The sequence below is a fragment of the Emys orbicularis genome, chromosome 15 (genome assembly GCF_028017835.1).
Source record: "Emys orbicularis isolate rEmyOrb1 chromosome 15, rEmyOrb1.hap1, whole genome shotgun sequence".
Lineage (NCBI taxonomy): Eukaryota > Metazoa > Chordata > Testudines > Emydidae > Emys > Emys orbicularis.
The window spans coordinates 34,296,390-34,311,881 of record NC_088697.1 but is presented as its reverse complement, the minus strand read 5'-3'; the positions used below and the strand labels follow the sequence as shown (position 1 = coordinate 34,311,881).

Sequence of the window (15,492 nt, the reverse complement as noted above, 5' to 3'; positions counted from 1 at the left end):
GAGACTGGAGGGGGGAAGATTGGTGCTGGAAGAGCTGGTTCAAGCAGAACAATACAAACCATACTGTAAAACAAACCTTCCCTATTTCTCCATGTTGCCCCCTGGCAGTGTTGTTGGGGGTGACGCCTGCTAGTATTTCCCTTGTAAACACCATTGGGAGTTGCTCAGGACCAGCACAAGCCCCATGCACCACAAAAGCCCCTGGCCTCATACGCTCAGGGGCATTTCACCCCCCACCATTAAGTCTCTCTATTTTAAGCCATAATCTTTTAAATAAAATTAATCTTTGTCTCCAGGCAGCCATTGCTTTGACCCCTGAGTGATTAAAAGCTCCAGTGTGTAGACCTCCTACACTTCCCTCTGCCCATCTGGTCTAGCTGAGAAATGTCCTGAGGTGTTGGATCTCTGTTCTGTCAGCATTGTCCTCGCATGAGTCAGGGCCTGCAAGTTGCAATATGTCTGTGTGAGGAAAGTCAGTGCAGCTGTGTAGAAGAGCGAGAGAGAGAGAACTCACAGATGCAGGTGGGAGTGATGGCGTTCCAGGTAACAGAAAGGGAAGGTGACAGTGATGATGTTATTTATCCCACGTTAGATTGCATGACAGTTGGGAAGGAGCAAGGCCTACAGCCCAACCGCCCTCAATACAAAAGTGAAATTCTGGTACTTTGCAAGGCTGTTGGCCCTCCTGGGGCACTTTTTGTTTGGTCTTCAGAGCAGCCAACTGGGAAATCGTAACCAACCCCCCACTGCCCTAGCAGCCAGTCTTCATGATGTCTGAATCTGGAGGCCGGCAAGGCTGAGTGGTGCCTTTTTTTGCTTCGGGTACCATCTCCCAAACAGGTCTAGTTCATCAGCAATATGGTGGGAGCCTTTCAGAGGTGAACGGTAGCCACCCCTTGTTTGCTCTGTCACCCTCTGCTGTGCGCTGGGTCTCATCTTGTCTTGTGCTTTATTGCTTCATTTATTGGCTTCAGTTTTGTGTGCTGAATTCTACCCAATCATGGTTATGGATGCCCATTTGTTTCTAACTATGATATGTCAATGTTTTTTCCTGCTCCAAACAAAGGACAACGTCTTTCCAATGCAATTTTAAGCAATCACATGTCCAGAATTAGCTTTCATGTCAAGGTAACAGTGACTGACCCCCCCCTTTCTCTGTCATCCCATGGAGAAACTTCCCCAGTCATTTTGTACCATTATATAAATATATATATAAAAATATAAATATATAAATACAATATGTGAAGACATCTTATTGGTTTTTATTTTGAAACAATTTTTAGGCTTGTTTTTTTGGTATCTGTGCTGCCTGTAATGTATTGACCTGTTTTATAGGTGCCTTTTTATTAAAAAGAGAAGTTTCAAAACCTGATCCTTGGAGCCTGTCTTCACTGGTCTGAGTTTCTTCAACATTAGCTAGTGTGGCCCACTGTACTTGGGGGCTCGCATCAAATCACATACAGCTCGTAGTTGCTGTTTGGTAGAGCCCCAGCGAAGAACTGGCTTGGACACATGCTTTTCTTCTGGTTGTTTTCTCCAACTTATGTTTGAGTAATGAGGAGAGTTGTTGCCATGTGAAGGGCAGAGATGTTGTTAATGCCCAGATTATCCGAACTACAAGTCAAATCTTAGCTTTTAACTGCAATCCTTTCCAATGATGCCAACAGCAGTCTTCTGCTCCTAGCAGGATCTGATGCTGTAGTAGCACCTATGATCAACAATGTCCTGCTGAGCTAGGCCACTGGCTAACCCTCTGTTGCTGCTTTTTGGGTAGTTCATCCTCTCCATTCAGTTGGAAACAGCTACCATGAGGCAATAAAAGAGCCCATTCCCTCCCTGCCCTGCTGTCAGCCCAGCTCTCTGCACCATAAACCATGTGTGTCTAAGCCCTCTTGCTCTCTCAGAACTGCAGAGCCATGGATGCTCCTGAGCCAGTCTCTCGCAAGCTGGGCAAAAGCAGTGAAGGAAAGGAGCAGTGTTGGCTTTATTCTCTGACTGCTCCCTTGGAGCTAGTCGTCAAAGGCTACAAAATAATCTTCACTCCCTGATTGCAAACTATGTCAGTCAGCGTACGTGTGTGTGTTCTTTCCATGTGCTGTCCCAGCTCTGCACAGAGAGCTAGTGCAGCAGACTTCAATATATTGAGACAAGTTACGCATTACACTCCTGGCTAAGAACATAGGAGTTGCTGATTCAAACCCTCTTTCTGCTTGCTGAGCTGGGATTTGAACTTTATTCTCGTACCTCCAGTGAATGAATGGCTGAAGTGCCAGAGTGGGAAGTATTTTGATGTGGGAGCTCCCTTGGTCTTTCCTGGTGAAGCTGGTCCACCACCACTAAATAATAATTGGGTCAAACTCAGGCTGTGAATCCTTTGGTAGTCCAGTTGTTTCGGTACGTTCTCCAGAATGGGTGAGTTGCTGGTTCAAATCCCTTTTTGTGCTGGTTGAGATGGGATTTGAAGCAGGCTCCCTTACCTCCCCTCTGCCTCAGTGGAGGGGATCTGGTGCCTGAGGTGCAGGCTATATTGACTGTGGACTCTACAGAGCAGCTCTTGCTGGTTTAATTAATGAGTAATTGGGTCCATACAAAAGACCCAAATCTCTCTTTTGTCCCCAGTGGCTAGGATACACACCCAGGCTGTGGCAGAGCCCAGGTGACTCCCCTTCTCTGCTGAGGGGTGTGAACTGGTGGCTCCCACCTCCCAGGGAAGAGTCAGAGATGGGGTTCAGACAAGGATGTCCCACTGCAAAGGGCAATCACCTGGGAGGGAGGAAATCCTGGTGCAATCCCCTGCTGAATAGGCAGAGTATGGTTTTGAACCAGGCTCTCCGACAACCCAGGTGTGAGTACTCTCACCACCAGCCTATAGAGGGATTCTGACTTTTGGCCTGGCCTGAAGAATTGTTAAGTCAATTGCAATAGCTTCAAAAGGCAAGAGTGAGGGAGCCCCTCAGCACTATACCCCAAAGCCCAGGGCACACACCTTGGCTGCAGGAGAACCCTCTTCAATCTGCTTCTCCATAGGCCAAGGGACAATTTGAACCAGCATCTCCCACAGGCCAGGCATGTAACCTAACCACCAGGTTGCAGAGCACGTCTTGCCCATGGGCTGGCCCAAAGAATAGTTAATTCAAGTGTCACGGCTTCAAGAGGCAACAATGAGGAACCACCCCATCATGAAAGCCCAAAGTTTAGGGTGCACACGTGGGATACAGGAAATGGCTAGTCAAGCCCTCTCTTAACAGACCAGGGTGGGTGTGTTGCCCTAGCATTTCCCACAATCTACAGCAGTCACTGAACCACTGGCCTAGAGAAGGCATCTCAATTATTCTAGGGGCCAGTGAGTGGGTAAGTCAAGTGGAACAGCTTCGAGGCAAACATGAGGGAACCCCTCCCCCCTGCCTTTCTGTGGCTGTGATGGGGCGGACTAGGCCCAGAGGCCCCATGTTGGTGGCCTCAGGGTCCTGCTACACTCCTCCCAGCTGAGGAGCAGTGGAGCGGTCCTCCAAGCAGGCTAGAGTGGCTGCAGAGGCAGCAGCTAATCATGGCCTAGCAGGGCCACATAAAAGGAGCTGCAGAGCAGCGCAGCAGTTAGTTGCTGCTGGAAGCTGGAGAAGAAAGGACTGCAGGCCTGTCTAGCTGAGGGATCTGCAGCACAATGGACAGCGAAGTGGAGGCAGGGAATGGGGGAGCGAGAGGCTCCTGGCTGGCTGCTAGGACTGAGCCAAAGACAATTTGATCCCCCAGGCCCTGCTAGCAATGAAGGAACTCTGGGCGGGCTGTGGACACTGAGCCGGGACTGAGCCTGGGGAGGGCCACAGGAAGATAGTGGCTCCAGGGAGAAAGCCCTGGGGATACAGCCCAACATCAGGGCTGGACTAGTTTAAAGACTGCAGACACACCCAACCAGAGGAGGCGCTTGTGAGAGGTGGGTGCTGACCCCATTATAGGGGCCCAGGGTATTGTCAGTTGGCATGCAGAAAGAAGTTACTCACCTTGTGCAGTAACGCTGGGTCTTCGAGATACATGTCCCTGTGGGTGCTTTGCTGTATGTGCACTTGTGTGCCTGTGCTGTTGATTAGCAAACTTTGGTAGCAGTGTCCTTTTGATAGCTGCCAATCACTGTGTGCCACCAGGCTGAGCCTTGGATTCTATCTAGGTAAAGCCCCATAGGCAGCTCCTGCCACAAAGGCCTATCTGTCCCAGTTGTTCAGGTATGGGCTAGGGGCAGGTCCAGTTCTCAGTCCAGAGAAGCTATTTCTTACATGATCACTGCTCCTCTGCCCTGTTGCACTGACCTGTTTGTAACTGCTCAGTGATTTGGGCATGTAACATCTGTTACAGACTTTGCTGCATTCGATGTCCAGCTTCCTGTGTGTTTTGGTGAAGCCCAGGGCTTAAATTCTCAAAGATTATTTCCCGGAGCACCCCACCCCATTAGGGGCTCCAGGCTTTAGCTTGGGGGTGGAGGGGCGCCAGGGCTTGGGGCTTTAGCCCCGATGCCTCCGCAGGTTTTAAACTATTTACCAGAGCTCCACTCTGGTGTGCTCCAGCTGAATTTAAGCCCTGGTGAAGCTCCTCTTTCTTTGACTCACTCTTTCCTCTTTGCTTGATGATGAGTTGTTGCCAGGTAGCCATGGATCTGCAAGACTGGGCTGCAGCGTCACATAGCAGGCAGGACTGTAGAGCAGTGTATTATCCCTATTTTGAAGACGGTCAAACTAAGTCTATGTGACTTGACCAAGACCACATCAGGCATTAGTGTCACAGCTTTAGAATCCCTTGCTCAGACTGCTGGACCATGCAGTCTCTCACTCTTGAGCTGCCTCTTCTTGCGGCCAGGGCCAAACTTGGATGAGCAGCAGAGCAGGCAGACAAATAAGTGTTTTTGCCACCAGGCAGTTCTTGCAGCAATTATGGAAACCTGGGAGCACCAACACTCCCCGGGCCTAATGCACTGTGAGCACTTTAATAAGACCTCTCCAATGAAACAAGCTCCAGTTGATTTTTTTTCTTAATTAAAGCGGCTGAGCTTTGAGTCCAACTCTGCTATGGGTTGGCAAATCTGAAACTTGAATAAAGTATGCTATGCATCTGATGAAGTGGGCTGTAGCCCACGAAAGCTTATGCTCAAATAAATTTGTTAGTCTCTAAGGTGCCACAAGTACTCCTGTTCTTTTTGCGGATACAGACTAACACGGCTGCTACTCTGAAACGCGAATAAAGTAGATTATAGTAACCTATTAGGGTTAGCTGATGTCTCAGTACAGTGGTGATGGGTGCTCTAGGCAGTCCTTGGTTAAAAACTGAGCGAAACCTGGATCTTACATGTGCCCTAAAATAATAGAGCCTGCTGCAGCACTAGTGAAAAGAACAAATTCCATTGAGCCTCATAAGCAACACATGAAAGGCTCCTTTTATCTCCATACAGAACTTATCAGAAAGGCATCTGACCAGCCAGCAGCTATTCATTGGTCTCTCTGATCTGTCTGTGTTTCAGAATATTGACAATTCTGGCTGACTTTCTGCAGAAGCATGAGACATGCGAGGTGGAAAAAGTACTTTATTTAATCATTATAGTTCATTTAAAAAAAACTCAGCAGACAAAATTTATGGTGAGTTTATAGGGACACAAGATATAAGTTATAGTAAAAAAAAAATAAAGCCTCTCAAAATTCCCCTTTGAGTTATGAACACTGAAATACTGTACAAACTGTAGCTGGACTTTGCCACAGTAGCACAGTTTAAACAAACTTTTCGGCATTTCTCCCTGCTTGGACCATAAGAATCACCTCCTCAGCTTCACTGGGGTCCTCAGTGGCTGTGCTGTGAACACCGCAGGGAACGTTTGATTGTTTTTTGTTTTTGTTAAAGTTACATCCCTTGGAATTTAAAAAATAAATAAATCTCTAAACCTTGGACTTTTCCTGTTGGGGTTAGAGTTGGTAAAAGGCTTCGCCAATGCTCCATTTTGGGCTGAATTTAGCCCAACGGTGATCCTTTAAATATGGATCATTCCCCTACAGATTCTTCTTCTGACAGATCATTTTTCTGGAAAGGGGTGAGTGAATTGTAGTTGGTCTCTTTGTTATTGGGTGAATGCTACTAGTAACCTTAGCACAAAGCTCAAACATCCACTCTGCCACATGGGCAGTTTGACAACACTGAAATTAATACTGATCAGCAGAAACAGTTTTAGTTTTGCCTAGAAAATCAGGTTAATTTTGGAGCAGATTTTTACAAATGTATTTGCGGTTAGGTTGTGCCTCGGATGAGTGGTGGCCAATGGCTCTTTAGACAGAACTATAACATACATTTCAAGCCAAAGTAACACTTTACCTATTAAGAAAAATATAAAGAAAGCAGCAGCATTGCCTACACATTGTCCCTGTCGATGTGACAGTAGCTAATGGAAAACAGCCAGTTAAACAGAGTCCCTTATGGCTGCTCTACACAGACTTGCCTGAAATAACCCCAGCTGTGGGTTAAAACTGCTGTCGTTAGTTTGGTGCATGTCTGTGTAGAGGCCTGATCCTGAGCGCTGCGGGGTACCCACAACTCTGGTATGAAGTCAAAGTTCAGACCTTTTTACCCTAAAATCTAATACGTGAAATTTTTAAAAACACCATCAATGCAAGTAGCGCTAGAATGCCTGAAAGCACAGTACAAAGCATAGCAAAAACTTTCCCTTGTCTCCCCCTGAAAAAAAAAACCAAAAAAACCCAACCTCCTCCCCACCCCCCCCAAACTCCTCTTCTCCTTCCGTGTTCTGTTTTACTCTGGAATAATGGGAATTCTTGTTCTTAAAACCAAGAGATACAGCAACCGACCCCCAAAGCAAATCAGTAACACGTTCAGCCTTATTTCCCTCCTCCTCCCCCCCCGGTAATCAAAGTAGGAGAGGGTCTGTGCCAGCATTCAGTTACAAGGCTGGACAGGGCCTGCTCAGAGAATATTCACCCTCAAAGGAAATCAATTAGTTCCAGTAAGTCAGTAACTGGAATTATTAATAGCAATAAAATGGATTGAAAGTGAGTGAGAAAGTATGCATCTGATGGGCAGGAAAGGAATTCCTGACAGTAAAGTCTTTGGGCCTATGGAAGAGTCTCCCAGTGTGAGTTGCAGAAACGCCGCCGTTGGGGATTGAGGCACCCAACCTGCCCAAAGCCCCAGGAAAGGCACAACAGGAGACAACCCCACGTTGTCTGGAGGAGATGGGCTGGCTGCCTTACAGGCCTCTTCTACTTCCAGATTCTGTGATGCAGTCAGAAGAGCAGTGTCCAGTCCTTTGTATTGACCAGAACGGTGTGTAACATGCAGCTACGTGCCCAACTAACTAAAATGTACTCTAAACGTCGTCATATTTTACATGACTTTCATTAAACATAGAACGGGTTTCTAATTAAAAGCAATAATCGGGCTGTTTCACTTTCTTCTGATCACATTAATGAGCTGCACAGACTAAATTATGCTCTTCCATTTCTCTGATAAAAATCTCTCCGTCCTCTGGAATTTCCTGTTTGTCATTTTCTAAGGGCCCAATTCTGTGGTTGGCTCTGCACATGGGGCTCCTCCAGTGGGGAGGATGCAGTATCAGAGCTAACTTACTAGGGTCCCAGCAAGCCCCTTTGCAGTGGTTGCTATGTAAAGTCAGTATTTACCAAGGGCTACCACAAACCATTTCTCCATATACTTAGCACAGGAAGTAACTATGTGGTAACAGTTGGCAAGTATTTGCTGTTTTAATGGTGGCCTTTAGACCTCAGTTTCTTGTGGAGAGGAGGGAAGTGGTAGGGATGATACTGAGGCGCAGAGCTGAGTCCTGCACCAAGGGCATTACATGCTCTGCTGGCCAGGAACACCAAGGTCTGTCTCAGCCCCGTGCCCAGTTCTTTCCCCACTAGAAGGTGCTGACAGAAGTGATGGTGTCCGACTCAATCCCACTGCTCTTCCTCGTCACATCAAGGATCTCCTGCAGGGTCTCCTGGCTTATGCAGCCCAGGTCCCGGAGGATCCGGAAGAAGTCGTTGCGGAACTTGACTCCAACAAAGGCATAGAGGATGGGGTTGAGACAGCAATGTGTGAAGCCAATCACCTCTGTCACCATGATGCTGGTGCCCAGCTGGTCGGCCAAGGCACAATCGTTCGGTAAGGTTTCCAGCTTGTCTAGCGTGTCCAAAAAGATGACCATGTGGTAAGGGCTCCAACAGAGTAAGAACACCCCTGTGACCAGGATGGCCACTCTCACAGCCTTCTGCCTCTGCAGTCGCTGAGACTGGCACAGGGTCCTCACAATGGCTGTATAGCAGTAGCACATAACCAGCAGGGGCACGAAGAAACCCACAATGTGATACAGGAAGCGGGTTGCCAGCCACATGTTGCTGCCATGAATCCCAACTTGCTGGAAATTGCAGACACTGTGGTTGCTCTTGTCTGACCAGACCTCCATGAGCACTAGATCGGGCAAGGTCAGCACCAGGGAGATGAACCAAATGGCCAGGCAAGTGAGGTGGATGGACCTGACTCTGCGCTTCCTGTAGGTGTGGATAGCATACACTATGGCCAGGTAGCGATCCACACTGATGCAGCCCAGCAGCATGCTGCTGCAGTAGAAGTTGATTTTGTGGACAGCGCTGAGGACTTTGCAGAGGAAAGTGCCGAAGATCCAGCCAGTCAAGCTCTCGGTCACGCCAAAAGGCAAGGTGAGCACTAGCACCAGATTGGCCAAGGCTAGATGAAAGAGGAAGTTCTCGGTGGTAGTGCGGGCGCGCTTGTAACGCTCCAGGATGATCAATACTAGGGCATTGCCCAAGGTCCCCAGAAGGAATATCAGAAGGTAGACTAAGGGCACAAAGATCTTCTTGAAAGGATGTGTGGGATCGCTAGCCAGTGACGAGACTGTATCCGGACAAAAGTAGTCATCGTAGGATCTTGTGGTGTTGTCATTGTCGTTGTAGTCACTGAATTCCCCCAGCAAATTCTGCAGAACAGGAGGAGAATAATCCCATTACAGGCTGCAGTTTCTGTACAGCCATTTCCCAGGAGAAAGCCCAACCATTAAAGAGGAAATGCCAGACAAGATTAGACACCTAGTCGATCAAGTCCAAGGCCCTGCCTCTGGACAATAGCCAGCACCAGACACTTCAGAGGAAGGTGCACGAAACCTCCAGCAGCAGATGTGAGATAATCTGCCGCCAGATAATCCTGATCTTTGATCGTTAGAACCTCCTGCTCCAGCATTTAAGCCAACGTTTATCTCCCTTCCATTACATGTTTTATCATTAACTAAAATATTTCTTGATATTCTTGTTATCCATATAAATATACAATCTTTTTTGAATCTTATTAAGTCCATGGCTTCAACTATCTCCTGTGGCAATGAGTTCCTCAGTCTAAGTACGCACTGCATGAACAAGTATTTCCTTTGGTTAGTTTTGAATTTGCCACCCTCAATCTCATTGAATGTCCCCTTATTCTTGTGTTATGGGACAGGGTGAACACAAGCATCCAGTCGCCTTGTCTATCCCATTCATTATCGTATAGACTTTTATCAGGTCCCCTCTTATTCAGCTATCGCTAAGGTAAACAATCCCAGTCTCTTTTCATAGATTTTTTTCCCAGCCCTTGGTCATTCTTGTCACCTTTCTTTGAACCCTTCTAATTCCCTGGTATCCTTTTTGGGATGGGGGACCAGAATACACCGACTGTCTGGAGGAGGATGTCTTGTTGGTTTATATAGAGGCATTAGAATATTCTCCATATTATTCTCCACCCTATTCCTTGTTGACACTCACAGGGTGTTTGCTTTCTGAGCACTGCTGCAGACTGGGCAGAGCCCTCCCTCGAGCTGGCCCCCTTCACGCCCTTTCCGGAGTTGATGCAGTTAAAGGGCTACGAATAGTACATTTTCCCCTCCTACATGCATTACTTTGTACTTATCAACACTGAACTTTAGTCACCATTGTGTTGCCCATTTTACCTGGCTTGGTTGTGTCCCTCTAATTAACTTTTCTGTAGTTTTCTATCATGTTAATTCCATATTCTGTTCCCAAAACTACCTTCACACACTGGCCCCAAGGACTTTCTCTGATTTGTCTGTAGGGTGATTACAAACTGTATCTTGAGACAGAGAATGTATTGCCACTCCTCTTTACTCAGTACTGTCCCGCAGCGTGACACCACGGCTGTCTGAGCTCCTTGGGCTAAACTACTGCTGGGAATTTGTGATATCAGGTCCACACCCAATGCACAGGCTGTGATGCTGCCACACAAAGTGAGATGTGCACTGGGAACAATGCAGCAGCTGGCCAATGGAGTGAGCTGTACGTAGGCACTGGAGATGGGACGGCCATTGCCTCCTACTTTTAAAAACCTGGCTGGGAGGGAGCACACTGAGCCTGGCTGGCAGCAGCTGGGGTCTGCTCTGCCTTGTGGCACATGCATCATGCTGGGCAGTTCCGGTTTTGTGTTGTCTTGCATGCCTGCAGCTGGTCCCTCACCTGCTGGTGGCTGAAACCACAGCAGTGGCTTCTAGGGGCTGGGGCCTAACCAGGTTTGGGAAGCAGAATGGACCTACTACCCAAAGGCCTTGGGCTTGCCAGCAAGGAGGGTAAGGAGTGAGGGAAGGCAGGGACTTAGAGAAGATCCTGTTGGTGGGGGGCTTGCCCTCCTCACTTTTATAGTCCTTTTGGCACCCATGGAGCTGTATCACACACCAAGTTTTTTATTCAAAGCAGAAATCAAATCAAAGTCCTGAGCACTAGAAAGCTGGCAAAGCCCAGCCCTCACAGTGGAGCACATGCTCTGACTGTCCTGCGCTGCTCCAGGCAGGCAATGGACAGAGCCTGCTAGCCAAAACAAGAGTGCTCAGGAAAAGGCGAGGGTGGAAATCAATGAGGAGAAGAGGAACAAAGGGCCAAGCAAGGGTTCATGGCAAAAATGTCACAGCCAGCCAGTGATGAGCTGCTAAAATCTTAACAACCCGTTCCCTATAAAGTTCTGATTTAAGGGATGTGCCACAGTATGTATTTTTTGTACCAATAGGGTTACCATACGTCCATATTTTCCCGGGAGGAATTTTTAAATTTTAAAAATTCCGCCCGGGCGGCGATTTAAGAACCAAAAAGCCTGACATCTCCAGGAAAATACGGATGTATGTTAACCCTACCTAAAGTTCTTTTTTAAAAACATGGGCCTGAACTAGAAATGAGCTCCGTTTCACATGTGTGGGTCCCCGCCACTCCCTGGGGGTGTGCACATGTGTGGGTCCGAGCTGCTCCCTGCCCCCCTCATTGAAGCAGGTGTGCAGGGTTACTGTCCTGGGAACTGCAGGGCACTAGTGGATGTGGGGCTGGCTGCAGACAGGGGCGTGGGGCAGGGCTAGCTGGAGGCAGGGGGTGCGACACGGGCTGGCTAGGGGCAGGGGGGTGCAGTAGGGGCTGGCTGCGGGCAGGGGGTGGCTGTGGGGAGGGACAGCTCAACAAATACTAACTAGAAGATGGTAAGGGTTCCCCTGCAGTCAGGCTGAACACTCTCCCCCTCCCAAACACCTTCTCTGGAGACTGAGACTCTTGCATTGACCACAGCGGAAGTTTCTGCTTGCTGTTTTCATACCTTTCACTGCCAGCTGTAGCTGCCTGCACCTGCTGCACCTTCCCCCATTAGCCATAGTTCCTGCTTGAGCTGTTTTCAGAACTATTTTTTTTCTTTTTTTGGTTGCATTTTTTTTTTTAGAAACATCTCAACTGTCCTGTGAAATATAGTGAGTGTGAATCTCCCCAGTCATGAGACCGTAGGCCACATGGCAGAGGCAGAAAGCTCCCTGGTTGGGGACACCCCCCTGAAACACACACAAGCGATCTCTGGCTGTAGCAAGTGATGGCCTCACTTGAGGCAATGGCATGTTGTTAGCTTCTCGCCCGTAGAGAGCAACCCCTGGGACGTTGCACTGTGGCAGAGAGCTGTAGCTGCTGTGCACTCACGCAAATCTTTAAAGCGCAGTTTTGGAAAATAGTAAGGTGCTGGTGCTGCTTTACTCGTGTCTCCCCAGCACCTCCTCCTGGGAGTTAGCCAATAGGCCAAGAGCTCAGGAAAGAAACCACACACCTTGGTCGGGTTTTCTGCCTTCATCTAAAGCAACAGCAGGGCACCAGCCTGGAGGGACCAACACTCACCTCCACTAACTAAAACTCTGCAAAACAAATAGCTGCAAAGGAGGAGAGACGGCAAAGGGAGTCTTTAAACTACCCTTAATTCCATATTTTTCTGTTCCTAAAAATATTTCCTACCAGCTGCCTAGCTCATGTACATACCAGGAGTTAATGATGCCCATGGAACTTGTGCTAATAGCACTGACCATGGCAAGGGCCAATGCCCAAGGTCTACCCCAATGCTGGGGTGGTTATATAACCTCATGCCTGATAAATACATCCTTAAGGGGTTCTTGTTTCAAAGGGCCCTCAGTATCTATGCCATCTGCAGCCCACCAGCTGCTGTACTATTAATGTGACACTATGAATGTGCACAGCATCTCATCAAATGCATACAAAGGTTCCTTCTCTAAAAAGCTTACGTTTTCCCTTCGCAAAACAAAACAGGCTGCTCAAGAGTGAGGGAAGGGTTGGGGGGTTCCAAGCATCAGAGGGAGGAGGAGATGCTGCAGAACAATTTGGGACTGCAGGGTTAATCACAAGAGTGCAGCATGGTGTCAAAACAAAAGGATAGCAATCCTTCAAAACATGAGCAGTGACTGCACAGTGCTAAACGGTTTTAACTGCAGAGAGTGGCTGTCAGCATCACCTTGCATTTACAACAGAAGATGCAGCACTCGAGCACCACTATCTACCACCATCTCATCTGTGATAAGGTGACAGGTAGGGTACTGTTTGTTTTTTACTGTAAGCCACTCGCCTCTGGCTTGGGAAATGTGCACAGTGCTGTGACTGCGCTGTCCTCTCATGTACGTCTCAGGCTGGGAGACAGCAGCAAGTGTGGGTGGGAGCGGACAGAGATGAGTCAAAGAGACAAAGTATTTAGGTATTGAATCCAAGCTGAAGCAGAAAGGGGTTGGAGCGCAGCAACAAGAGTTACATAGAGTGTGACACACTAGGGGTATTGGAACACAGCTGTGAGGGACCGTACAGCATTCAGTATGGCAGGTGCAGAGATTAGTCCCCATGACTCGCAGGGGCAATAGGCTGTTTCCAATGCCTGCTGCTTGGCCAGGGACTCAACATTTTGCTTTAAGGATGGATTTGCTGGGAAAACATGTGTGTGCTTGCGAAAGCCTCTAGTAGCAGGAAAAAGGGGCCTAAAAATAAGGAAGGAGGAAGGAATAGAACAGGAGAATTATGTAATAGCTTCCGTTTGTCCCTGCTGTGGGGGTATGTGTGTGTAATGATGGGGAATTACATGTAAAATAAAACAGAACTGGCAAGCCAAACATGGCACTAATTTTGTGTGTGTGTCTCTCTCTCGCTCCCCTTGCAGGAAGATAGATTAGATTACATTTATTTAATGCAATCCCTCAGGCTTTCTGCTTAAGAGGCTCCTAGAAAATAGAGAAGGAAAAGACATCCCCCTATTAGTTCATCAAGTTCAGCCTCCCACAAGTGCTAGGAGGACATTAAACTGATTCTACTCTACCTCACAACTGCCCATCTCTTCAGTCCCAAAGTCATCCATGTTCCACACAGATCTGGTGTTCCCCTCACAGTTGAATATCATTTACAGATGAGATAAAGTCATAGAGCTGAAGTTCTGGAAAGTTATTCACAACCAAGGAACAAATCCCACAGCACTTTAATTTCCCTGCATGAATAATTTTGTGTCTGTCACAGACAACATCCCCTATCTGGACCTGGGCAGGTTAAGCAGTAAGGACACACCACTGATTTTAGCAGTTTTTCTGCCAATAGGATAATTTTTATATAAGGCATATAACCGAGAGGAGGGTGAAAAGAAAAAAAAAAAATCAGAATTGGTCTAAGATTCCATTAGTTGTTGTTTTGCAGAGCTTACCCACTGGATTCTGTACTTTGTCCACCCCCAACCTGCCGCTCACCGTGCTTTGCCCACTTTTCACTTTTTTCATTAAGGAGTGAGCTCTGCTTTACTCCCAGCTAAACTCCACCACCACGATTCTCCTGCTTGAGCCTTTCATTTAAAAGGAGGGGTCAGGGTGATCAAAGAAGGGGAAGTATCGTTTGCAAAAAAAAAATACTGACAAAAATAATTGTTCATTTTCTTTTAAAGTTTTCACAGGATTTTTCAACAAAACAAATCAAAAATTGTTCTGGGGTTTGTTGGTTTTTGGGGGGGGGGGGGGGAGGTGAGGGCTGCTTTTTCCCCTTTTCTCACCTTTCCACCACCCCCCTTCAAAGGAAACAAGGGAGAAAAAGGTAAGGGGAAAAATTAAACCAAAATGGAATGAATATGTTTTGATTTGAACAGAAACAAAAAACACAATTTCCTTCGAAAAGTCATCTTTAATTTAAAAAAAAAAAAAAGTTGAAAAACTTCTGAGCCACTCTATTTAAAAGCCAGGCTTTGTGGCAAATCTGCCGTGAGCTTTCCTTAGCATGGAACAATCATCTTTTAAAAGATATTGTTTTCAATTTACAAGGCTAATTAGAGGATGGAATATACTGTGTCATAATTCAAATCTAGGCTATTTGTAGTATAGCTTCTCTCCTGGTAGAAAAACCTCTAATAAAAATACACTACAGAACTGCTCTCGGGCAGGCTCCGCAAGACGACCCACTCATAGAAAAGGATAAAATGCAGGCAGGGATGCGAGTGTACAATTATGTTATTGTGGGATGTAGGTCTTTCATGTGTTTCCCAAGGTTATTGTAGCTTACCCAATTACTCCTGTTTGTTAAAGTTAGTGGGTTTGATTTCCCATGGCACTGCACCTTGTGCATTTACACCAGTGCACGGTGGTGTAAAATGCTGTCAAGTCAGAATACGTGTTTTAAACCCACTCTCTGCTGGTTTAAATGACTACACAAGGTGGGCTTCTCTCTAAGCAAGTTAACCTAGGAAGGAGACGCATCTGATTCCCACCATCTCAGAATGAGCCTTTTGGCCACAAGAACAGCGCCTGCAATCCCAGCACCGACAGCAGGAGAATTGTAGAGCCAACCACTGATGAAAACACTTTAAAGATATGGCACAAGTAATCAAGGCATGTGAGAAGGGCTGGCATTCTCATCTGCACCTCCTGCAGCTGGCAAAAACATCCCTAAATAGGTGCTTTGGAGTCTAACTACCTTGGTTTGAAATTTTAGCTCGATACAAACTTATCTAACCGAAAGGGGGAAAATATGTTTGTGGGTGGGAGAGGTTAAAAGCCAAGCTCCTCAGCCCAGATAGAACACCCGTCACCCCCCAGAATCCTCAACCTAAACTCATGGACATTGCAAAAACAAAGAGCCGTGCGTGACTTACCATGTCATAGCTCTTCAAAGAGATGCTGTAGGGCCCCAT

General features: G+C 47.2%; 1 protein-coding gene across 1 annotated transcript; it reads right to left on the bottom strand.

Annotated features, from left to right (window-relative positions):
* Positions 1 to 7,903: 7,903 nt before the first annotated feature.
* On the bottom strand, positions 7,904 to 15,492 carry CXCR5 (C-X-C motif chemokine receptor 5). The gene is made up of 2 exons (XM_065417307.1): positions 15,454 to 15,492; positions 7,904 to 8,983 (listed from the first exon to the last, which is right to left on the bottom strand). Exons 1-2 carry the CDS (start codon positions 15,490 to 15,492, stop codon positions 7,904 to 7,906), a joined length of 1,119 nt encoding a protein of 372 aa, XP_065273379.1.